Below are 26,047 nucleotides of genomic sequence, written 5' to 3' on the forward strand. Positions count from 1 at the left end.
GAGGAAGAGGGCGATGACCCGCTGCCGATGACGGCACAGAATGAGCCGAACGAGCACGCGTGTGCGTGAAAACTCGCGTGCGACGAGTGCGCGCGCTATCCTCGCGAATCGCATCTTCTTCCGTGCTTTTATCGGAATAGGACGATAAAACTCGATAAATTTGAAAGAAACTCGTTCCTCAACATAGGATTAATCTCTTACGTATCCTTCATCATCACCGTCGTCGTCGTCGTTGTCGTCGTCACACTTTCGAGAGATAGAACCTAGTTGAATCATCCGCTGATGTTTCATGTCGCGTTATTAATCGCAGCGCGAAAGACGAAATCGACGTATCGACATCGGAAACGATACGTCTCTCTTCGATAACGAGTCAACGCACTTCAGTGCCTCTCTACGAATTCTCTCGCAAGTGAAGTGCAACGAGATAGAACAATTTGCGAATTGTAATATAATATCCAGCGTGGTATGGATTAAGCGGGTATCGTTAACAAATATCGTACGATGATCATCAGACTCGGTCGAACGAGCGAAGCCACGTGGGCGATACGGTTGAGCGCTTTTTATAATTCAAACGTCACTTCCGGGCAATCGATTCTCCGCTGTCGCGCTTAGTCAACACTATACGCGACCGGACGGATGCGCCTTCGATTTTCTACACAGTCGCGCATTTATCTGTTCACGCTGACGTACCGTTAATCGAAGGATGATTTACTTACGATGCATTTTAGAGTGGAGTCGCGTTTTCTCCACCACAGTGTCGTCCGTAATGCATCGGCGAGCCGAGCGAAAGACAAATTGGTATTCGGGATCGTCGGTCACCTTTTGTATATCCGGTTTACTACCTGCTTCTCTCACCACCTCGTAAATAATGTTCGGCCGACCCTCCGTTGACCTGTTTCGCAGAAATAGGTGGGCACTGCTGTTTAAATAATCACCGGTCAGCAGTGTTGGCAGTTTTCTCTAGCGATTAATTAGTTTTCTCTGTCTCTTTCTCATCCTGTAATATCTTGTAGTAATTGCCCGAGTATCATTGCGCTGATAAAAATGGAAATTGCAACGTCGCGAAAGTAGAAGAATTAAGCTCGAGTCCAGCGCGCATTAAAAGGATTAGCAATTTCTAGCATTGCAATTTCCACTTCATCATTGGCGTATCTAGTTTTTCCAGTTCTCATCGCCACCGCACGGAAAGGAAGAAGTCGGTAATACATTATTATTTATGTCAAATGCGATCTTCTCTACGCGATAAATCGGATACATATATGTATTTTTCTTCAGTTGCGTCGACTTGTGTCGCGCGTTGTAACGATTTCTCCGCAAACCACCTCGTCGCACTCGACGGTCGCATGCGTTTGATCGTCTCTCGTCCTGCATCGACGACTTTTGCTTCTAGAGAAGAGTGACGTTTGCACGTATGTACGTAGGTGGAGGAGATTCAGAGGCTGAGGTGAGCAGAGAGCCTCTCTCTCTCTCTCCCTCTCCCTCTCCCTCCTCCCCGCTTTCTCGGTTTTTTACTGAAGAGCGAACGAGAAACGATAGGGACCGTAGTCGATTCTCTTTGAGAGAGGATAGACGGTTGTGTCGCGTATATCGTCTGGCCATATGCGCGCGGCTTTGTACTAGTTGAAAAAGGCTGAATATATGAAGTGTGGTACCGTAACGCTTTTTCCGCCGCGGCGCGCCACCCCGTCTGCTTGTCCCCTCCTTCTTACCCCCGTCTGTCCCTTAGCGGCTGAAGAAAATGAGATGCTTGCACCAGGGGGGATATGCAAGCGTTTTGTTTCGGCCCCGTCGATCGCGACATGTGCGTCATTTTCTTTTAATAATCTATTTAATATACCTGACCAATAAAGGGAAAGAGAGAGAGGAGCCACACACACACACACACACATACACACACATATACAGTACAGGTGGCCGAAAGGGCAAACGATGACAAGAGTGGGTAGTCGGTACCCAACTTGCGCGTAGAACACGCATGTAAAAGGATATTTCGAGGCAGTCAACCTTGGGGGATAAGTTTAGAAATGTATGCGCGCATCGCGACGTGTTCAACTCGTATGTTTTAGGGATTTTCGTATGTCTCTGTAACGGACGATAATGATAATCCGCTTTTCTATTTCGCAGGGTCGGCACACCAAGACCGGTCAGCTGGCAGCCATCAAGGTCATGGACGTCACAGAGGCAAGTATTCGGTCTCACAATGGCTATTTCGCGATGGCTATTTCGCGATTTAATTGCTTCCTCGCGACGTGGATTCGATTACGAATATATGACGGCGACGCGTTCGGTTTCGCTTCGCTTCGCTTCATTCGTCGGAGTCGAAATTGTAGCTGCGAACGCTTCATTTCGGAAATACGAGGAGAAGAGTCTCTTGTAAATGCACGCGCGCGAGACAACGAAGCCGAAGAAGACCGCATTTCGTCGTCTATTCGGCTATGCAATTAATTCGGCAGTATGAAGCGAGTTTTATTGGCCGGCAGGAAAGACTCGTCTTTCGATTCCACAAAATAAACGTAATGCCGGCGGCGCGTCCCGACCGCAGATAGATAAGTTTTATCAGCAAAAGACGCGAAGGCTGCACGATATATAACGAAACGATTCCAGAATCATTAACGCGTATCGTCGCCCGGTGGTGGAGGGACAAAGAACGTTTCCACGAATGACTACGGCAGAGTCGTCTGATACATCTGACAGCTTCTAGAATTCAGAATGCGCTATGTCACCGGGCCGGAAAGACGTACGCTTTTGCAACGGGGTTCACGCACACTCTCGCCGCGCGAAATTATATGAATAAATTATTAGCACACGATGCGCAATAGCGTGTTTCCTTTGTGTCATCATTGTCGTTACATTAACTCGTGAAGAGCGGTCGTTATGTACCGTTACGATATGGAAAATTACCACGCCGATATTCATCTATCGACGCGCGCGTCTCCAATAAACAGGTCCTTGTCCTGTACTTATTTTTCAATCCATTTACAAACACGCATACATATACTTCTTGAATTTATCATCGCTTTTTTTTTCTGTTTTACTTTATTCTCATCGAGACTTTTTCGTTTGATGTAAAGAGATCATGGTGTGTCAATATAATATCACGTAGCCGCGTTTGCAGCCCTTTTTTTGTAAGTTGATCTAAAGCGGTGAGGAAGATACGTCGGAATGCAGCGATACGATTATGATCGCGTGCTTCTCTATCTTCGTCGCTATATCTTCCTCTCTCATTCTCCCTCCTCCCCCTCCCTTGCGTATGCCCCTCTTTTCTTCCCTTTCGTGTAATGCGCGAGTAAAGTCTCGACTCTACTTACCTACTTAGCGAGCATTAGGTTGCTCTTTTCACAACCTTCCACAACTAAACGGAATTTTCACATTCTGATCTTTTTTTCACCTCATGAAACGTACGATTAGTTTGTTCTAACGATTGTATTTATAAGACTTATCTTCTTCTCACAATTACGATATCAATGCGGCTCGAGATATGATTATTCGATAACGATCTACCTATATGATTTTATGAGTTAAGTGAATTTCTAGTCAGATATAGATAACTTTAAACAAAGCTCCGATACGAAGTAAACGATACGTGAAAAGAGTACTACGTAGTTATTCACTCAATATGTGGGAAAGGCAATAAATAATTGTGGAAGAATCATGCCATATATATTTCAATAAGCTGTTTATTGTTGCAGGACGAAGAGGAAGAGATAAAGTTGGAAATAAATGTACTCAAGCGGGTGAGTGTGTATATAAATAGACCGCTGAATCGCCGGCAGAAGGAATTAATGCAAATGAGTTTTCTTGTGCGTTGCAGTACTCGAATCATAGAAATATAGCTACATATTACGGTGCCTTCGTGAAGAAGTCATCACCCGGCAAAGACGATCAATTATGGCTGGTTATGGAGTACTGCGGAGCTGGCTCCGTTACGGACCTCGTCAAGTCAACTAAGGGCCAGAGTTTGAAGGAGGAATGGATAGCCTATATCTCGCGAGAAATACTAAGGGGACTTAGTTATCTTCATAGCAATAAAGTTATTCACAGGGACATTAAGGGACAAAACGTCCTATTGACTGATAATGCGGAAGTCAAACTCGGTAAGATCAGCTCGAGTAACGATCGCGTAGTACTTTTTTCAGATTTTATCTTATATTGCATGCACTCCGATTAATCGTGCTGTGTTTCTTCAGTCGATTTCGGCGTCAGCGCACAATTGGATAGAACGATAGGTAGAAGAAATACGTTCATCGGCACACCGTACTGGATGGCTCCGGAAGTTATAGCTTGCGATGAGAATCCAGACGCGACTTATGACAATAGGAGTGACCTTTGGTCGCTCGGAATTACCGCTTTAGAAATGGCTGAATCACAACCTCCGCTCTGCGATCTTCATCCTATGAGAGTAAGCGTTTTTTCAGTAATTGTAATCATTACTGTTTCGACCGCATATAACGCTATATCGTGCAGTTCTCTTGTACATGAAATTATATGCCGCCATACCATACGTTCTTTTATCGAACAGGCTTTGTTTCTGATTCCTCGTAATCCACCGCCGAGGCTCAAGTCGAAAAAATGGGCCAAGAAATTTCACGGATTCATCGAGACAGTGCTGGTGAAGGATTACCACCAGAGACCCTACACGGAACAGCTTCTCAAACATCCATTCATACGGGACCAACCTACAGAGAGACAAGTCAGAATACAGCTTAAAGATCACATCGATCGCTGTAAAAAGCGCAAACAGGAGAAAGGTGAGAATACAATGAGGTGGAATACATCTTGGAACGTTTACTTCAAGTACGACGCGCTTATGTGATACCATCTTGTATCTTCGTAGAAAGAGACGACTATCGATACAGCGGTAGTGAAAACGAAGAGGACGAACCCGCATTGGCGGGCGAGCCGTCGTCCATCGTTCAAGCACCCGGCGGCGATACGTTGCGCCGTAACTTTCAGCAGATTCAGGAGGGCAGGACTCTAACGCAGGATGTACCTCCTCAAGCGCCCGCCGCTAAAGAAAAACCGGGCAACAGATCCCAGAGAGAAGTGCCAGAACCTGGGCCGCCTGCGAGACCCGCTATACCGCACAGACTTATAGGTAAGCTTAATGTTTCTCGCGAGAACATTCACGTTTAATTATGACATTGCGTTGTACTGATATTGATAACTGCGATCAGTGGTGCCAGATCCTCAACCACCGTCTCGTCCATTACCCCCAACACCCAGAGACGATCCTCGGCAACCGCACAAAGTATCCACGCCGCCTTCTAATCATCAGACACCTGCCGGAGGAGGAGGAGGAGGTAGCGGAGGATCTGGTGGGCAACCGGCGCCTCAGAGGAACAGTCATGTCTTCAAGCCTATGGTAAGCCTTTGTGAACAGACACGCGCTCTTTTCGTGACCTTTGACCTTTTCTAATCATCCGGAACCAATGTCCCTCGTTTTTCCCGTTACACTTTGCAAATAAGAGTTATATAAATAGACGGACATAAAGGAATAGATGACCAGACTTGTAGAAAAGCATACGCTATCCGTTCCCTTTTCTTTTTTTGCAGTTTTGCCTTCAATTTGTATTTATCGGTCCGAGTATATATTCTCCATATGACGCATAGTCTTTCTTCACTCTATATGTCCCTCTTTCTCTATATATATCGTTGACTTGGGATATACTATATATATGTGTGTATATATATATATATATATATATATATATATCGTATCCATCTTGCACGCGTTCTACTTCGCTATTGCGTCATTGGCGTGCACGCTGATGCGTTCTATTACATATACACACGTACACAAAAGCTCCTGGCACTCGAACTTGGAATGTATTTGGTTTTTGTTTCTTTTCTATGTTCACACGTACCCCCGTAGCTGCCGCCGAGGAGGCCAGAGGTAAGATGAGACACGCACACTTTGTCCTTTTTCTCGTTACATGTGTATCGACATCTCGCTTTCTCGCAGACGCGTTTCTGTGCACACGGATGACAATTTAATAATAATAATCAGCGTACGAAAGTTTATTCAACGTTTATCTCCGCGAAGATAATGCTTATAGCGAAACCTGTCCTGATGCGCGCTGATCGATTATTGTTAAATTCATTCGTTTCATAAAATAACATGTCACATGCCCTTATAATATACTTCCGCTTGTGAGCACTCTGCACTGTCCCTTATTAGGCTTCACTCTGATCGCCTAAGTGGATTTTCTTTGTCAGTAGAACGGTATATGTTTAGATCCACATACACAACACGTTTGTTGGTGTTTCGAGAAATAATATCGTCGATCTTCACGTTGTGGTCGCATCATTGAAAGAGAGAGAAATATATCAGTATATAATATTATAGTTATAATAACACAACGATCGTTTTACTCTCGCGACAATCGGTACATATATAAAATAAGACAAAAAGAGATTCGACGCAATAATCTGGTGCAATCAAGGAAATTGTTTTCATCGCGAAAATAATACGCGATAAAATTATCTCTTTACGTTAATAAATCTTGATGGAGATGAATATATTCAGTATGAAATACCAGTCAAAGTCTCGTCGATTCAATGTGTCGTACTCGGTTTCGGATTCTTTCTAAGAAATTATCAGTAATTTTACCTTTCTAATTCTAAACTTGCGATTAGCAATTTGCGATATAACATGTTTCATTAAACGTGTTGCGTCTGGATTGGTCATCGTATTAACGTTTTCTAAGTTTCATTCGAGCGTCATTCGGTAATCTTGCTTCAAACCGCAGTACTTTACGTTCTCTCTTTGACATCTTCCTCGCCTATCCGCCTTGTTTGGCTGCGTCCGATGGTGGCTTCTCTAGCAAAAGACTCTCGAAGGTGTCTCGGAACAGTGACTAACGGGGTTGTGCGTGTGTGCGTGTGGGTGGTAGGACTTGGACATGCTGGCTGCTCAACTCAACGAGCTTGGTGTGTCACAGGGCCCCGAGGCCCCGCCGAGGCCAAACAGGCAGCATAAGGGCCCTGCAGCTTCGTCTACATCGAATTCGGTGCAGCCCGCAGGTGGTAACGATCAGAACAACAAACAGATGCCGCAATCCTCCAGTATTCTCGATCAAGTAAGCTATCGGAGTACTGCCGCGCCCGACTGTTGATAATTTTCTCAGCAGCGAAAGCGATTTCACACACCGTACCGTGTCTGTGCATCTCCGTCTATTTCCCTCGTTGTTTCTATTTATTCCTTTTGTTCTCTTCGTATAATTATTCACGTAAGAGATACTGTAACAATACCGTCGCCTTGCGTCTAATTCGAGGTAAAAAATATATGATGCTGAAATTGATATTGGTGCGGGAGACAGGAAAAACGACACGCTAAAAGTGATACATTACTTTATATCGTTCTAGGCCCTGTCGATCGATAGTGACAGCGACGACGATCTGGAGGACGCTGGAGGAAACAATCTGAGAAATGATGGTACTTTGCTAGCCAGCGACCCACCGAAACCGCTGTAAGTATATTTCAGTACAATTCGCTTCGCGAAATAACATTTTAATAATCGGGTTATCGCAAGTTTTTTATCTCGGGAATACGTGCTCTCGCTATATTAACTTTCCATTGTCGTCCCATTCGTTACCCTGTAAAAAGTATATACATAGCAACAAATAGATGAAATACACAAGGCGGTTCGTTCTTTGGAAATATCTAAATAAGCTTCAGATGCATCTGTGTGTGTGTGTGTATATGTGTATGTATATGTATGTATGTATATATGAAGGCACGAGCCATCATGGTGTGGATAACAATAACTAACTATTAGAAGTCGGTTTGAATCGTTTAAACTTGTAACCGTTAAGTCGATTATTTCTAAACAAATAATATTTATAATGTCTATCTCCACTGTACGTAACTACACGTTAACGTACGCATTGCGTCACGTAAATATATAGTGACGCAAAGATAATAGACAAACATTCTTTTGTCGTAAATATTATTTCTTTAGAGATCAACAACCTCTGTACATAACTTACATAACCGACTGATATAAATAGATACGGCTCGATAGTGCGCGTTGTGATATTAATCATACTAATATCATTTCGTTTCACCTTCCATCATGCCTATCCCACGCTTCGACATTTCGCATCACATGGTCATCTTGGTCGCATCGCATCGCATCGCCTGATCGGCTTGCCTCGCCAACACCGGCGATGCGTTACTCGTGCTTCATCGCGTCATCGTGCGTCAACGTGCGTCATCGTCGTCTCGCATATTTGTTCGTCGTTGCAGTCCCGAATTTTCTCCTTTCAGACCGTCGTCAGACTCTTCATCGTCGTCTTCGCACAATGCTCAAAACTCCCATCACGAAGATAAACCGAAAGGTGAGAAGCTTTGGAATGTGTTTTATCAACAAACTATTCATTTACTTTGATTTAATATCATTTTTTCCTCTCTTTTTATCTAATCGTTTAGTCTTCTCTTATATCTAATCTGTTCTATATTGGTCTTCAGGAGGAGCACCGAATCGTCCGCTCCCACCAACGCCTGATGAGGAAGAATCGGGAGATCGTACGCTAGTCATGAAACGAGTGAGTATTTTTCCTCTCGAGTTTGTCATGCAAGCTAAGATCTACATACATTTCCGTAGATTACTTCTTATGTCTTCCTTTCGGATGTATATTTTAATTTCGGTATCAATTTGAGGTCTTTCCGTACATATCGATGGTATGTAACGTACGAGACTGGTGTGATCACGTTTCAGTAGTTCGCGCAAAGCAGTCGACGTATTTCCTTCTCTTTTTCGTCAAGTATATCGACTCGTAAAAGAGAATCGGTACGCACGAGTATTGTTTCAATATTAACTCAACGTTTTCGCTCCAAAGTCACAGTGAATGCGAAGAAACGAACGAGACTCAATAACGAAGGACGAAGGGAAAGGAACACGAACGATTGCGATGCATAATTGTCGTTTTTCCTTTTTTCCATTTTTTTTTCTGTAAATATGTATACGTTATAACTGATAATCGGGACTAATTCAGTGGTCACTGTCCGCTCCCTTTATTGTTACGTTCCATATATTCGTGACTGAACTTTGTATATTCCAAGCGAGCACTATGGTGCACTGCCTTGTTGTTTGTACTTTTGCCGCTGTCGTACGATACACCCTGCACATTCATATATGAACGATGAATAAATATGCTGCCCGATAGACTATATTGCTTCGGTGGTGAATATGTATATCGCATCATCTTTTTTTTTTTTTTAATTTTTCCTCGACGGTCGCTTTGTTCTGTATTTTTTTATCTTTGAATCATTATTGTTCACCTCTCGATTCTACAGACTCACTACCGTCGCAACGATAGTCATTCTCCCATTTTTTTTTAAATACTATACATTGTATCATTACACTCCCTAAGCACCACCGACAGTCATCGTTTCACGTTTTTACCGCACGCATTTCTTTTTCTTGTTTTTTTTCTCTGTCACCGTACCGTTATCCCCGCCATCGTACGCGCACTCTAGAAACTTAGTCAGATGTCAGACGATCGTGCAACGGCTAGCGGCAACCGGCGTTCAGAGATAGACGAGCAGCTCCTCCTGAAAGAGTGGGATTTCACCCGCTTCTTTCAGGGTTTTAACGAAAAGTTGGATAAAATAAAACAGGAGCATCCGCAAGAGGAGGTCGGTGCGAGCAAGTCCAGCAACGAGGATCGCTCCTCTTCGTCTAGCGAAAGAACGTTGAAGCGACAGGAACAGTTAGCCCGACGGAAACACGAGCAACAGCAACATCATCAACAACATCAACAGCAACAACACCATCAAAAGCAACCGCAACAGCAATTGAAGCCGATTCACAGGCGGCAAGAGAGCGACTCGAAATTGGGCAATGCCTCGAGCGCGTTCGCGCGCGCTTTTCGCCGCGAGAATTCGGACTTTTTCCCATCCGCGAGACACTCGGCGTACCTGCACAAGTCCTCGGATTCGTCGAGGTCCAGTATATTCGCTAGCGGTAATCGACGCGGCAGCGAGATAAGCGTCGCCGGTATTGTCGGTAAGAAGGGCAGCGCTCTAAGTTCTGGCGAGCCGGTGCTGACGGACTTCTCATTGAGCCGTGACGGCCCGCAGAGGCCCAGGCGAGAAAAGACCGAGAGCGAGATTGTCTTCGGTAGTAGACACGAGGCGAGGAGGTACGTGGATTTCGGACGCGATAAAGACGAGATCGCAAGAAGACGCAGTTGTAGACCCTCGGACGCCACTACGGCCTCTGCCGTAGTCGACGATGCGGGAACAATTAAGTCCACGGCCAGTACGACGGCCAGCGAGTACAGCCCCATTGTCACCCAGGTCAGTCCCCTATAGGCGAGTCCTGCGTCCTCACGATACCTTCGCGAGCCCTACGCGCGAGCCCCTGCCTGTGTGCTTGCCTGAACGACCCTTCTCACCAACCTCACCGTGTTATCGATCATATTTTCTGCCTGTGTCTTCTCCCTGATACACCTTATCCGTATCCCTGAATGTATCTTCGAAGTGTCTATCGAGGCGCTGTCTATCTCTCTACGTTTGTTTTCTGTTTACGTACGTCTCGTGTGTTGTTGTCCTTCTTTTTGTGTCTTTTACGATTTTTGTCAGTCATTGATGTTTCGTCGGTCGAATATAGAACGTGTCTCATTGGCAACAGAACACTCGTATATCCTTGGACTCGATACGAGAATTATGAGTTTCTTTCGTATCTTCCAAGAATATCTCAGCGTTCTATTGCCGGCAATTCGTGTCGTCTACGGGCTGTTCTGCCGAAGAACGAAACCGCACGAACACTTCATGTAACTCATAGACACTTCGATTCACTTCCCTCCCATGATATATCGCGACTGATTCTTCGACATCCAATGGCATATAACGATCACATAGAAAGCTAGTCAGCTACGCTCGACTTTTCTTAGGCGCATTTCCTTATTCCTGTGTCATACCGTTTCATTTGCGTCCCGCGATTCCGCAGGATCAGTAGCAGCGATACATTATTGATCACTTAGTGCTATATCAGTATCATATATTAGCAGTATTATATAACATACCATCTCTTTCATATACTCCGATTAGATTTTTCCATTATTTTCGGTCAAAGGCGATCGGGCCTTCGAAGCGCAACGTTAGAATACTATTGATATACTGACATTGTTCTATTACTAATTTTATTACTATTAGCAGTACTATTACCATTATTACTCCTACTACATCTACTGCTATCGTTACTATTACTATTACTATTATCACACTGTTAGAGTGCTCTTTACTATTGTTTTCTATTATTACTAAGGACATGGGAGATTCTTGCTGGTGGGAGGTGCTATTATTGATAACAGTCCCTTACTCACTTCTTCTTTCTGTGCTCTTTATCGACAAGAGGCTTTTTCCGCAAATGTGTTGTATTTGCCGAGTAGCGTTTAAACGCGCGTTATTTTCTCTTTTATCGGCGACTCATCGCCCCGGGTCGTTAATTATTAACGCGTAATATCTCATCTGTAAATCTCCGACGGAAGCTCTTCGTTCGAACTACTTCCGCGGTTGTAGAATTTTCCCGTAATATCGCTAACGACCTCGAGGATACGATGTCGAAATTATTAATAGCTACTCCGTAAATCAGACTCCTTCGTTCTCCACTCATCGCTATGTCCCTCTTCCCGGCAAGTGAACTTTGTCCCTCCGTTCGTTCGAGCGACGCGTACATATTGTATTGTACCATGCAAAAACAAAGACAGACGTGATTTTCCACGGCGACGAGTGAAATGAATGAAATCTGGGACCTAACCGCCGAGGGGACGAGATTAACCGCATGGATAATTCCTTCGAAATATTCAACAGCGTCGTTACCATCGGCGCAACGACATACGTCGCGGGATTCGGACAAAAAGCGAACTAAAATTCTCGATAGGGAATCTTACGTGAGGATGCTTTCCCTATATTAACGCGCTCCGTTTCCAAATGACTTCTCACAACGGTTCTTTTATTTTCATTACGAATTTACAGATGCAAACGCGCAAGTGCAGTTTCGAAATGGAAGGATTAACTTCTGTGCCGATCACTGTATCTTTGACTTCTAGCTTAAGATAATGCTTCTGTTTCTGTCATGCATATAATTTTGTGTATTTAATCGGTATTAACGTTAGAGCTTGAATACTATATTAACATTTCGAAAAATGCAGGTTACTTTATAATTTTAATCGGCTTCTATTTGGGATTTTTCTAACGAAGCACGATTGCGTTACTAACAAGATTTTTTTTTGTAATTTTGCAACGACGTAAAAGATAATTGCATTAATAATTAGTCGATTGGTATACAACTTAACTTTGATTTTTCAATATATATATATATTTTTTTTTTCTACTAAAACGGTACTACGGATGTTAATACTGCGATAATAATCGTCAACGCGTTCTCTTTCATCAGTTTCTTGCAAATCCTATTTTACTTGAGCCAAAAATCCTTGCATCCCAAGAATGAAAGAGATAAAGAATGAAAGTGGGATGAAAGAAAGAAGGACAGAAAAGAAGAGAGGAAGTGAGAGTGAGATAGTAATATAGAGAGAGAGAGAGAGAGAGAGAGAGAGAGAGAGAGAGAGAGAGAGAGAGAGAGAGAGAGAGAGAGAGAGAGAGAGAGAGGGAGAGGGAGAGGGAGAGGGAGAGGGATTGAGAACGAGAATTATAACAATGATCGAGAAACGACCTGGCGTGTATGGGTGTGTTTTGTGCTAACATGATTTTCATTATCATATGCATGATCCCCGACCGCATAAGGAGATAAAGAGAAAGAGAGAGAGGGAGAGAGAGAGGGAAAGAGAGAAAAGGAAAAAGAGACGATAAAACTATAACGAAAGAAAGATCGAAGTACTAGGAGAAGAGGAAGACGACGTTGAGACAAAGAGAACGGCCTCGGGAAAGTTTGCAGTCGAGAAAAACAGGAAACTTAGAGTGACGATGGAGTTCACTTAATAAATCGTCGTATGAGACTACGATCGTGATTGATCACGAGAACCGTCTTGCATGACGCTTGTTAAGCAAATGTTGCGTTGCCTCGAAATATGTGCTCCAGAAACGCATATGACGCGTTCGTGTCTCGTCTCCATGTTACGCAGCACGTGCTAAAGCATGCTTCATTTTTGTCTGTGTTCTTTCGGCATGTAGCAAATTTTTGTGTTTACCTTTATCGCCGAGACTAACGAAGCGTTAATATGTGTATACGCGTGTGTGTGTGTGTGTGTATGTGTGTGTGTGTGTGTGAGGAGGGGAGAAAGGGACAAATAAGAATGTTGTCGAATTTGAGACATCGCGATCTTTATCTATACGCTCGTTAGTCGATAATCGAAGAGTCGAATGTAACGAGACTGTGTCTTTGTGTCGTAATTATGTCCAAAACAAAAGCAAAGTTACATTCGGCTCTTCAGTTATTAGCTAATCTCTAGTGTAAGCCTAGTTTGCTGTTGGTAGAAGCACAGAAGAGCATACGATCGAACGTTATCTGTATTCATTGTAGGTATACATTATTAGACTATTATTTTTCACTTATTATTGTGTATATCCGTGAGATCTCTAGTGATGTACGACTGTGACTTTTTGCATATATTGTCGAGATTGTCGTTGTAACGTGATTATATCGTACTTATCTGTCGAGATTACAATATAACGAGCTATTCTAGGATAACGGCAGTTTTACATCGCGTGTTTTTACGTCGCCGTGAGAACGAGACGAACGTGAAATGTTCACCGATTTAGTCGCAACACACGTAACGGGATAAGTTTAAGCAACTAGATACTATCGATATTAGCTAATTGACATTTTGCATGCATACCTTTCTTTTCTTTTTTGATTTTTGTTTTACGTATTTTGCACTATACGTAAGTCGCGCAACTTTCGTTGCGTCTCGCGTTATTCGTTCATGAGAAGAAACTAATAACTCTCATAAACTTTTTCTCAAACGCACTAAGAGTCTCTTAATGTTATACTTGCGTAATTTTTCGTTTTGCATCGTTCTTTGTTTGTTTTTCTTTTCTTTTCTTCATTTTTCTCTTCAGAGCTTTACTCGCGCTCTTCGCAGTCTCCGTTTCTTTCTTTTCTTTTCTATACTCCTTTATCATTTCTGCTTGACTCTTTGCTTTCCCGTGACGTAATCTGCGTCTCCACACTTTCAACGCTCTTCGCATCATTATCGACACTTTCCTGTTGGTCATCGATCCCTGATCCTTACTTCTCGATATTAACTCTCTCATTATTCTTTTTACACCTAATCCGCGCAACTTGTTCTCTTTATCTTATGTCTGTTATCGCAGTATCGAGAATATCGTAGACAACAAAAGTAAATCTATTTGCAGTATCAGTTTTTCTATGTTTGAGGTGAGATGAGAGTGTGATATCCCGCGGGGAACGATGTAAAACAGAAAAAGAGAGAAAGAGAAAGAGATTCAGGTCCTGATCGTGCCTTTTTTCCACATCCACTCTTTCTCTTACGCGCTGCCTCGGCGTTTCGTGTGTACTCATTCCTTTTTCTTTCTTCTCTAAATCGAGTATCGCTGCTTTGCAGAATCGCGAGGGTGGCGATCGTTCAAGAGGCGGAGGTGGAAGTGATTTCCAGAGATCCGACTCGTCACCAGGCTCGCGACCTAGTTCGGTCTTACCGGATCTCCTGACTTCTTCGCCGGGTCAACGACAGGACAAATCAACCAGTGAGGAGGTCAGATTCAGTTGTCCGTTTATATGTATCATTCTCTCTCTCCTATATTGTCAATCTGCGCGCGCACTCGTGTGCGCCTCGTTGTCTTTTGGCACGAGCACAGCACAAACGGGATGAATGGATGCCCGTGCCGTTTGACGTTAACGTTAACGTGAAGGCGTTACGCTCTACGGGATTCGCTCACGAGAATCTATCGTGTCTCGATTTCTCGACGTAAATCTAACACGCGCGACTACGCGTGGCTCAAGCGAATGCGCGCACACTTGGCATTTTTCACCACTTGTTTATTTATTTATTTATTTATTTATTTATTTGTTTGTCTACTTGTTCCTTTATAAAAAACGTATGTTCACTCGTCGAGGCGTGAGTCTTGTGAGCGATGTGACGTGCGAACGTCGTTTACGTTTACACAATATGATCGACGAAGACTCTGAATGATTATATCGTTTCGTTCAGTAGCAATGAGAATGCCTTTCTTTTTATCGGACTGTATCCGAGAAGTAATGCTTTTTGATTGGGTCGAGAACGTGGTTTCTCTATCATTGTGTATATTTTATAATCGTCAGATTACTCTGAGCATCGTACATCGTAATAATAGGTACGTAGGGCGTGTGGTACTGTGTTCACCCGCAAACCTCATTCAGTATATAACGTTTTACCTTTGTCGTCGGGCTTGAACAGACTAGTGGCAACGACAGAGTAACGATATGTGGACGCGAGTCTCATTCTCGATGCCCCGACACGTAATATTCGGCTGCGTCGAGCCGACTGTGTGTGATTTATATCTATAATAGGAGAGAAAAAAAAATATATATATATGTAGGATATATATATATTTATCCATGTATATGCTTAAGTTTGAGGGTTTACACAGGGGGCGGCTTATGCTTTGTGTCGATGTCTTGTTAATTGTCCGTGATTAGTCTATAAAGTGCATTTTGTTGACTATATACGTATCAATCTGTTGTCTCGTTTCTCTAGGTTGCATTTTTACTTCGTTTTGGACTTTAGCAATTGATCAGATACATTGTGACACGATATCAATTTTATGTTCTTTCTTATTTTTATTTGTTTATTTGTTTGTATTCTTTTTGTGCATAAGCAAAATTATATCATCTACGAAGTTAATCGTGCGAGATGCTCTTGACACGTTCACGCGGAATTAGAGTAGTAGGAAGTGCGTGTTTTGATTTTTTTCTTTTATTTTTTTTTTTATAGCAAAAATATAGGAAACTGTATGCGCTCTTAGAGGTAATTATTCGAGGATCTCTGAGAAATAGTTGATATCCTCAGTATTGGTGAAAAACATTCGGAAAGAGAGGGGGAGAGAGAGAGAGAGGGAAAGGAAAAGAATGTTACCACTAGTCTAGAACGACATAGAAAATTTTTTTTCTCAGCGTATGCGTCTCTTCATCTTCTACCTGAGTCTTTATTCAATTTTACGTCGGGTCAGAAGAGTCTTGACGATATTGTCGAGATAATACCGTCTCATATCCAATTCATCGCTATAAGAAGTCACACACGCGGTTAGCTCTCCTTACAATCAACGTATAAGAGCACTTCATGTGGTCGATATTCTGTCTTATTTTTAAATATTCTCGTGTCCCCCCTTCGGCTCGTTACGCATATACACACATACACATATATGGCGAGTGCACGGTTCTTCTTCGTTTCTCCCTGATTTAAGACGCGCGCCGGTCGGAAAGCAAAAGGTGAGACGTCGGATTGCGTCGACGACGAATACAGAATACACCGACTACGCGACAGCACAGACCTGTATCGATCTTATTGGCAATCCACGTGCAACAGGAGGAGACGCGAAAACCACCGGCGATCGGACTACCGTGAGCCGTAGTTTGAACGTTGCGCCAAAATCGGGCCCTAGAGAGCGTAGTCAGCTTTTCCAAAACGGTTCCAAACGATTGTTGTACGGTGTCGGGTAGAATCGTGGGTCGTCTAGCGTCTCTGTTTCACGTGCGATCTCTATAAGCGTCAATTGTACGGTTGTCCAGCGTGACTAATTCAGGATTATGTTGTGTGTTGTGGGACACGCGGGAGCTCTAACCCGAAGGGCAGGGCCCTCTACTCACCATTTCAATCCCAATACTAATTGCAATGTAAGTATTTCTATTCATCCATTTATACGATTTCTCAACGTTGTTACTGCCACCCCTCTGCCTCCTTCTTCGGGTTCGCGCGCGGTCGCGAGCGCGAGGGGAGGAGACCGGAGGTACAAAAGGCGTCGTGTTATACTTTGCTCTCTCTCGATCGTTTGATCCTTTTCGTTAATTATATGTAACGCGAGTTGAATGCCAGTTTTGTGTACGCGCAGGTCGTTTTATACATACATACATATATATATATATATACCCTCCTCTTTCTGTTGCTGGTTTGTGGGGTCTTAAAAAACTCTCTTGATTCTCTCCTTGGTGTCTCGCGCGAGAGATAAACGATATCTCTCTCTCTAACACGTCGACACGCGACCACCGTGTTGCTTTTCGTTTTCTCACATATCTCTCTCTTCCTTCTTCTGTCCCCCTGTTTTCTCTGGGTTTTTGTTTCTCGCTCGTGAAACATGCGCGCGCGCGCTCAGGAGACGTGTGTGGATTTCGCCCTCCCCCGTTTCCATGCGACGCGAATGTTCTCTTAATCCTGTCTCGAGTGCGTACTCGGGACTAATGAGAGACGTAACAAGCTAAATGTAGTCGTGTGCGGATGCCATTAAACCACTGATTTGGTTAGTTTGAGATTTTGCTTGATCCTCTCTTAACGTAACGCATCCCCTTCGACTGTACATGAGTTACACAAGAATGTTTGTTCACTTCTTTCATTTTTACGTTACATCGTTACTCTGCGTAACAAGAGCTTTTATTAATTTGCAATCGAGGTATACTTTTGTTTGTGGAACAATGCTACTTGTAGATAGCGCATATTTGACTCGGCTGATTTGTCTCCTCTCTCTCTTGGTTTCTACTTCGTTTATCCTGTGCATGTTATTCTTGCTGTTTAAAACTTCTCTCGCATCTCTGCGATCTCTGTATCTTTCCACTGGATTGTATTTACGGTGATCGAGTTGAAGAATAGACTTTTTGCTAGTGCAGTTCTTTCTTTACTCTTTACATACGAAGTAGCGATCTTTCTTCTTAGAGCTTTCGAGCGACGTCCCAATGTTTCGCTGGAGTCCCTCAAAACGGCAAAGTCGTCTCTGTTGCAGTATCGACAAGCCGTTAAGTCACCTCCCCCGTTTGCGCTCCAACAGAAGCAGAGGTCTTTCTTGACTTTCGGATTCGGAGCTGGCCCGGCCAGGAGGGAGTCTCACGTGAACGTTAACGTGACTCCGACCAGCCACGATTTAGCCTCAGACACACCCGAGATACGCAAGTACAAGAAGCGTTTTAACAGCGAGATTCTCTGCGCCGCGTTATGGGGTGAGTACAGCCTGTATAAAGGCCGAACACGCGCTTGGACATACTTACACGGCACATATTAAATTTGTTTACTTGCAGGAGTCAACCTGTTAATCGGGACCGAGAACGGTTTGATGTTGTTGGACAGGAGCGGACAGGGTAAGGTTTACCAATTGATCAGCAGAAGACGTTTCCAACAAATGGAGGTACTCGAGGGTCAGAACATTTTGGTGACGATCAGCGGTAAGAAAAACCGGGTACGCGTTTACTACCTTTCCTGGTTGAAGAGCAAGATCCTGCGTACGGATGGTCATAGCGATGTAAGTTGTTTTCGTGTAAAGCTCTCTCCTGATCTCTTGAAACATATGTTTATCGTAGTTATCTCTCTTTACCGAACGTATCGTTATTTATATTCGCAGCAAGTTGAACGACGCAACGGCTGGATTAACGTGGGCGATCTGCAAGGCGCTGTGCATTTTAAGATAGTGAAATACGAGAGGATAAAGTTCCTCGTGATCGCGCTGAAAGATTCGATTGAGATTTACGCGTGGGCGCCGAAGCCGTATCACAAATTTATGGCTTTCAAGTCTTTCGGCGAGCTCGCGCACAGGCCGCTCTTGGTCGATCTTACGGTCGAGGAGGGTACAAGGTTAAAGGTGATTTACGGTAGCGCGGACGGCTTTCACGCGGTCGACCTGGACTCGGCCACGGTTTACGACATATATCTGCCGAAACATGTAAGACAGAGAAATTAGAGTTATATTCGCATCGAAGGAGATCCTTCGAACGATTTTACGTGTATTGTGGAACATATATTGATCTTGTGTATTTTTCGCGACTTTTCAGACTCAAGGTCCCATTTGCCCGCACTGTATAGTGGCGTTACCGAACAGCAACGGTATGCAGTTGCTGCTCTGTTACGATAACGAAGGCGTATACGTAAATACATACGGTAGAGTCTCGAAGACGATGGTTCTTCAATGGGGCGAGATGCCTACGAGCGTCGCATATATCGGTACGGGACAAATTATGGGCTGGGGTAATAAAGCGATCGAGATCAGAAGCGTGGAGAGTGGCCATCTCGATGGTGTCTTCATGCACAAGAAGGCTCAACGGCTCAAGTTCCTCTGCGAACGTAACGATAAGGTACGGCGCTTTGACTCTCATCTAATCAATCGTCATCGCTTTACGTTCTCTCGCGCCTTCTATTTTGCTTCAGATGCGCTCGTTCTTCTCGTACTTTCGCGTAAAAAGAATTACATTTCAAAAGGTTACATTTCTAACGCACATGTTGTGTACATTTTCAGGTATTCTTCTCGTCGGCGAAGGGCGGTAGTTCGTGCCAGATTTATTTCATGACCCTAAACAAACCCGGCATGGCCAACTGGTGATCCCGAATGAGGCCGAATTTGGCCCCACCACGATTACCTACGCGAACACAACTGTCGCATCACAACCCTCCTCGTGTATCGGGATACACAGCGTCAGCGCGCACACTCACGGCTCGCTCTTCACTGCCTGGACCGAACGCCTTGGAGATCAGGAAGTGCATGCACCGTAGCCAACATCCTTATCAATATCATCAACAACAACAGCAGCAACAGTATCATCATTATCAACATCAGCAGCAGCAACAGCATCAATATCGTCAACATCGTTATCATTATTCACGTAATCTTCCGTATAATTACGACTACGAGGAAGACGAAGAGTATGACGACAGGTTCCAACGGTACTCTCGGCTGCCTCTGCGAAGCGCACCTGGGACGTTAACGTTCGTGAATCTACTCGTCAAGAGATTTCTCTGTATTCTCACATGTTCGCCCTGCGGACTGCGCAGTGCGGCCTAAACGTGCTGAAACGCAGAGCGGATTTACCCTAAGAGAAGTGCGCACGGCGAATTTACATTGCACGCTGGTAAATCGTATTACAAAAGTATTCTCTATATATGTATTATTTCTCTCTCTTCATTTTTTAATATAAATTTACCGCTTTAATTATACTCTACACTCTATCGATAAGTCTGTACTTGTTTAGCATGTACACGCAAACTCTTAATTCTCGAAGAAACTTTAATGTTACGACGGAACAAAGTGTATTTTACTGCGTCTTGATCGACTAGGTAATTACATAAGAGTGTTTTATACGGTGAATAATTTAGAAACGACGTAATAAAGCATAAACTTTATTTGTGCTGATCTTTCTAGTATGCGAGACTGTAGGAGGTAGTCGTAAGGACAGCGCTGATTACCAGCGACGCGGAGCCGCTCGATCGTAACGATTATTTTCAGTGTAAGGAGATTCGTGCAATATTCGGCAAATCGGCCTTACAAGAGGTAGATCTCCGAGAGAGATAGAGAGATTTCCTTTGCCTTAAAAGAGGCAAGAGAATCCTCCGATAATCGAATCGTGTGTGTCGTCGAAAAGGATCACGAAAAATGAAAGAACAGAAAATGCCTCGCGTGCTGTTCGCGCTCCTGATCCTTTTCCGGCGACATAGTTCGTTAACTTTTTCAGTAGAAGAAAGGGTGTTCTGCTGCGGTCTCTCGATCCTAGTACTCGGTACTAGTGACAAGTAGCGACGATTTTAGTGAGAATGAAAAAAGGAAAAGAGGAATACGTAACAAGGTAAACGAACGTGTCACGCGACAGGCCGAGGCACCACACCGATAAGACACGCAGAAGACACATCGTGACGCACGACGCACGCGATATCATGATAAAATTTACTATTAAGCGAGAATAATTACTAATGTTAATTAATTGTATAGTTATAGCAGATGGAGGATTCTTTCCGCCGTGGCTCGCGCGGGCGGCAGGTGCGAAAGCGATGACTACAATGAACGACGACGGCGCGACGACGATGCGAGTCAAAGTTGACGCGGTAGTAGAAGAAGCATTGTGGATGAGTCGCATTTTTACAGAAAAAGAAAATAGATTATATATACCGTAGAAATTTCGTGAGACGTGCACGGTGTGACGAGACTACGAATAGCTAGAAGTTTCTGTTCACTTCACGGTATATTCGAGTAAACTCTTCTTTACGTTTGATACACGCGTCCCTGTATTAACGTATACAAAAAAAGAAGGAAAAATCACGCGCGAGGTACGCACGCGCGTAGTTTCATCGTGACGAACAACGTGGGCAAGATGATAGTCTTCGGCTTTTGTAAGAAATTTGTAACTTAGCGAGACGACGCGCACTATGAGAGAGGGAGCGTTCTGGCCCTTCCGTTTGCCTGCTTGTTCCCTCGCAACGGCGAATCGCGCGCGCGTTGCTGCCAATTCTGCTTCGAAGCGTTATTATGGTCTGATCTCATAATCTTAAAGGTACTCCACGGTTGAAAGGGAATCCTTGATAATCGTCGGCGTTGCATGGCGATTTTATCGATGTCGGATTATCCTTAAGCGGGCTTACGGCGTTAATAGCAGACGAGAGGCGGAAAGACGGGGCTCCGAGGAAGATGCAGAGAGAGAGAGAGAGAGAGACTTAGAGTAAATTACAAGTTATATTTAGCTCTTCGTTCATGTTGTTCGATATCAGAGTTATTGAACGTAAACGCAATTAGCGTTATTATACATATATGTTGCAGCAAGGAGTGTCTTTTTCATCGATACGAGCCGCGTTAGAGAGAGCGAACGCGAGAGATCTGACGGAAATACATTTAATTAACGTTACCAACGTGACGCACGGCGGAAACCAAGCGCGACAGGAGAATTAAAACTTAACTGAATAAGTCGAGAGCTAACCGCGATCACTCATACAACTTCAGAGATTCGGACGAAAATGAGACAATTGGCACAGTAGCGAGGATATAACAAATTTGCGGTAAGCGATATCCAGAAAATTTCTTCTCTTTTCTACCGTTTTTCTTCAGCGATGTTGTGAGATGGACATATCTTTGCTCGTCGCGTTATTTCGATCGTGTCGGATCGACCGACTTTTACATTCAACTGAAGTCGCGCTCTTTTAACGAATCGCGGACGTTATTATACGGCGTGTTATCTCGAGATACGTTGGCTATTGGCGAGATACGAGACGCCGGACGGAACGATTTTCGGAACAAAGTCGCGAGCGGGTATTGTACACACTCATTTATTTATTTGTAAATAAATAAATACATGACGTGCTACGCGAAACACGCACACGCGCGGACACACTTTTTACTTCGTCGATAGCGATCTTACGACGCATATGACCACTGCCACGTTGCGATCGGGAAAAACACTTCGTGTAACGTTATTCTACGACCGTCTAGGATCGTGATCCGTGCGGCTATACGACAAGCAGAGTTGTCAAGCTTCTCGGTTGGTGGCGTATCGATAGATTACGCTCGCGCGGTGAGGCATTTTTTATATCATTATTAACGAGGAGGCATACAGGAAGGGGCGGAGCTTCGCGTAGTGCAATGAAAGACTGCTTTTTAAATGAGGAGAAAAAGCTTTTTATCGCGCGAGGTCGGAGAACGAATGAGACAAATTGAACGAAAGAGGAGAGAGAGAGAGAGAGAGAGTACATAGAGAGAACGAGAGTGCGAGCGAGCGAGAGAGCGAGTGAGAGAGTGAGAGTGAGAGAGAGAGAGAGAGAGAGAGAGAGAGAGAAAAAGTAAATGTAGTGAGAGATCGTTTAGCGAGCGACAAGTGTTTTCTGGCAAAATACTGCATCTTCGGGTGCTTATTTACGATTAACAGGAATTTGGATAAACGTTATAACGGTAACATGAATTATCACGTAACTCTAGACCTGCGAACTAATTTTGTACGAGGAAACCACTTCCCTTTCCTTTCACACTCGCCGCCGCTTCTCCCTCCTCTCGATCACGAGAGAATTTCCGAACCGGTATTCGTCTCCCTCCGTATCTTTTCTCTCATATGTTGTTTCCCAAAGATGGTAGTGATGAATGTTTCTTTTTTTTTCTTTTTTAATAGTACACGTTAAGTATCTCTCAAGTAATAATAATGACGATTATTATTACTGCAGTTTATAATTGATTGTGTATTATTATTACGATTCTTATTCTCCCGTTCTTATATGAGCGCGCGTTTTGCGAATCGTCAGGCGCGGCGTAATGTGCATTATGCGGCTATTATGACGATTATTATTTTTATTATTATTACTATTCATACGCTATATTGCTAAAGATCAAATATACGGACATTCGTAATTTCATCGGTGCGTTTCTTTCCTCAGTCTTGCCCTCTCTCTCTGTGAGACCAGCGTCGGTCGGGCGCGTTATCATTGCGGCGAGCCGTGAGCCGGCGGCGATTTCCCCTTCCGTTAAGGGCCGCGGCAATCGGAAAGTTTCGCAGAGCTCGTCGGGCGATGATAAGTTGCTGTTGCTAATTCGCGCGCACATAACACAACGGATGCTAACGCGATCTCCACCTCGATGTTCCGCGCTCGATTGTACAATCGTGAGTATATACGGATGCTTATCCTGCACGGTGCTAGTTACCGTACAGGCGCCAACGTCCAGGATCGGCTTTCTGGGCGATCGAATTTCCTTTCGCGCTTCCCTAAACGGCTCCGACTTAATCGTTTACCAATTTCCGCCAACTCGTTTTGCGCCACGCGACTGTTGGAAACTATCGACGTAGCGCGAACCGGCCGGCTGTATCTTCCGCGTACTGATCTGTATCTCTCGAGAAGAACCGGCTCCGCGAAGTCGACCTCATCGGTCGTGGCAAGTTCTTGCGTGATGCGGAAGTTAATAGTACGGTAGAATCCTCCGTGAATGTTGTCTTAAAATCTAAACATTTTCCTGCTCGTTTATCAATTTTTTTTTTTCACCTCAAACGTTATAATACCAATCGATATGAATATATATATATATGTATTCATCACGGAATATTTTTACAGAATTTTTACAAACTTACACAATCGACTATTGATCGCATAGAAATTAATCTTGAGCTTCATTTTTCGCGATGCGCGATGTTAATAGATCGCACGTTTTGCGCCAAACGGTCGAGACAAAATATATCCTTCGGGCTTTCAGATCGAGCGAAGTTGCACGTGCGATATCTCTCACTTTGTTTCACCGAGCCGAGTGTTAGAAAAAAGATAAAGAAAGGACCAAGACAAAAGTACACGTGCTCTCTCTGTCTCTCTTTCTCTCTCTCTCTCTCTCTCTCTCTCTCTCTCTCGAACTCGCTAGTGACTCGCGTACTCGTAGCTTTTGTAGAGTAGCCGTGACTTTCCGGCCAACAGAGCGAACTATTAACCCCCTCGTAATACCTAAAAGCCGATATATCGGTTTTTGTTGGCAAGTAGAGTGCAGCCGACGCGATCGATATATCGACGTTCTCGCATAACGCCAACAAAATTATTAAACTTTAATACTTTAAACTCGCTGCCATTTCCCTCCCGTTCCCTCCTTGTGTTTGGCAATCGGCAATAAGAACGATTTAGGATACCAAACACGGGTTACTTATTAGCACGACCGCCGTTTGCCGCCGTAATTATTAAGATCGTTCGAGACCGAGAAAGTAAGATTTCGGATTGATATCTTCCGTGGCCGCCGTAAAGTTTAATATCGGTCGTGGAGTCGGCCGGCCGCGGGGGGTAGGGGCACCAGCCAGCGGCTATATTAATGATGGCTAGTAATTAACGGTGCCGTGCTTAGAGGCCGCGCGGCGCGCGCTCCCTTGGGCGCGGGAATCGGGAAGTTTCGTTTCCGCGGGTAATGACGCGAGAGGACGCGTATATACACCGGAGAATATGTTTATTCGACGAAAGTTGCGCGCTCGATCGCTCGCTTGTACTAAACGCATTAAAAGTATTCGCCGCGATGGATCGTGGCGAGCGCAGAAAGTTTCGCCCACCTGGATTTAACTCGATCCGCTGCTCCGTCCCGATAACGCGCATCTGGTATATCGATATTTGAATGGGGAGGGAAGGGGGAAGAGGGAAATAGTCCGTTATTTGATTTAACGCAACTACGTCGCACCGTCAAAAATAGCGGATACGAACGATACGTATATGCGCGTGCGCGCGCGCGCGCGTGTGTGTGTGTGTGTATGTGCGTATGCATGCGTGTGTGTGTATGTATATATATACATATATATATACATACGAATTGTATATAATTCGCGGTGGAATTCGCGATAGAATGCTATTTGTAATTTTACGCAACGCCCAGCGATACGAACAACATTTGAAGATTTATAGATACGCACACGCGCGCCCATGCTTGTGCATGTGTGCACATCTGTAAATTCGAATTCTTCAAATTTCCGGCAAATAGAATTCTACCCCGAATTCCGTCGCGAATTATGGATTGTCTAAAGCGGCCTTCGCGTAACGCGATTTTGCTTCCAGATTTAATCGCGCTTCCGATCGAAGCTCTCGCAGCGTCGAAAATTCGCCGACAGCTCGGTGGTGATTCCTCCTCCGTTGCGCTTTCTCGAGGCTGCCTCCCTCGCCCGTCCGAAAGACCTCGGACGAGCCCCACGTTTCCTTCGCTTGTAAGAACGGGAAAACTTATGTTTTCCGAGTTAATTGTATGCAAGCCTGTGTGCGCGGGCCAATCGAGAGCACCGGTTCCTGCTTCCTCGCCTCTCCTTCGCCATCCGCCCCCGCCGCCTCGACCTGCTTTCTTCGTTTCATTCCTGCTCCGTCCCAGCCAGCCAGCCAGCCAGCCAGCCAGCCAGCCAAACCAAGTCAGCCAAACCAAGTCAGCCAAGCCGAGCCAAGCCAGCTAGCTTTTCCCAGTCGGAAGCGATTCGGTTCCCATTACCGTAGAACGTTTGAACGTAAGTTGATTGCTCGTACTACGGACTTTTGTATTCTCTAAACTCGGAGGCATTATCGTTAACGAGCAAACGATAGTCGCTACGCCGAAGCGCGTAGCTGATACCGTACGTACGGACAGACGTAAAGAGAACGCGAGGTTACTTTCGCAAATTCTTGCGCAACTAAACAGCTCCTAATGAGCTCGGCCTGGTGGCAGAAAGAG

At 44.4% G+C, this 26,047-nt stretch overlaps 1 protein-coding gene across 20 annotated transcripts in view; it reads left to right on the forward strand.

Moving 5' to 3' along the window:
- The window catches only part of msn (serine/threonine-protein kinase msn), a 29,029-nt gene extending 5,770 nt beyond the window's left edge, over positions 1–23,259 (forward strand). The window contains exons 3-22 of one of the 20 annotated variants that reach the window (XM_025302069.1): positions 2,125–2,181; positions 3,690–3,734; positions 3,812–4,094; positions 4,188–4,399; positions 4,520–4,748; positions 4,835–5,095; positions 5,175–5,362; positions 5,873–5,893; positions 6,894–7,079; positions 7,366–7,469; positions 8,249–8,340; positions 8,471–8,547; positions 8,663–8,683; positions 9,590–10,303; positions 14,533–14,682; positions 17,897–18,110; positions 18,189–18,409; positions 18,509–18,826; positions 18,936–19,235; positions 19,397–23,259. In XM_025302069.1, the coding sequence (XP_025157854.1) occupies positions 2,125–2,181; positions 3,690–3,734; positions 3,812–4,094; positions 4,188–4,399; positions 4,520–4,748; positions 4,835–5,095; positions 5,175–5,362; positions 5,873–5,893; positions 6,894–7,079; positions 7,366–7,469; positions 8,249–8,340; positions 8,471–8,547; positions 8,663–8,683; positions 9,590–10,303; positions 14,533–14,682; positions 17,897–18,110; positions 18,189–18,409; positions 18,509–18,826; positions 18,936–19,235; positions 19,397–19,480 (3,777 nt within the window). In that variant the 3' untranslated portion in view covers positions 19,481–23,259. Of the gene's footprint in view, positions 1–2,124; positions 2,182–3,689; positions 3,735–3,811; positions 4,095–4,187; positions 4,400–4,519; positions 4,749–4,834; positions 5,096–5,174; positions 5,363–5,872; positions 5,894–6,893; positions 7,080–7,365; positions 7,470–8,248; positions 8,341–8,470; positions 8,548–8,662; positions 8,684–9,481; positions 10,304–14,532; positions 14,683–17,896; positions 18,111–18,188; positions 18,410–18,508; positions 18,827–18,935; positions 19,236–19,396 lie in introns of all 20 variants that reach the window. The other 19 variants (XM_025302071.1, XM_011144194.3, XM_011144196.3 and 16 more) reach the window with 19 other exon arrangements.
- The last annotated feature ends 2,788 nt before the right edge of the window (positions 23,260–26,047 follow it).

This window comes from Harpegnathos saltator, unplaced genomic scaffold, assembly GCF_003227715.2.
Source record: "Harpegnathos saltator strain DR-91 unplaced genomic scaffold, Hsal_v8.6 scaffold467, whole genome shotgun sequence".
In the NCBI taxonomy this organism is placed as follows: Eukaryota; Metazoa; Arthropoda; class Insecta; order Hymenoptera; family Formicidae; genus Harpegnathos; species Harpegnathos saltator.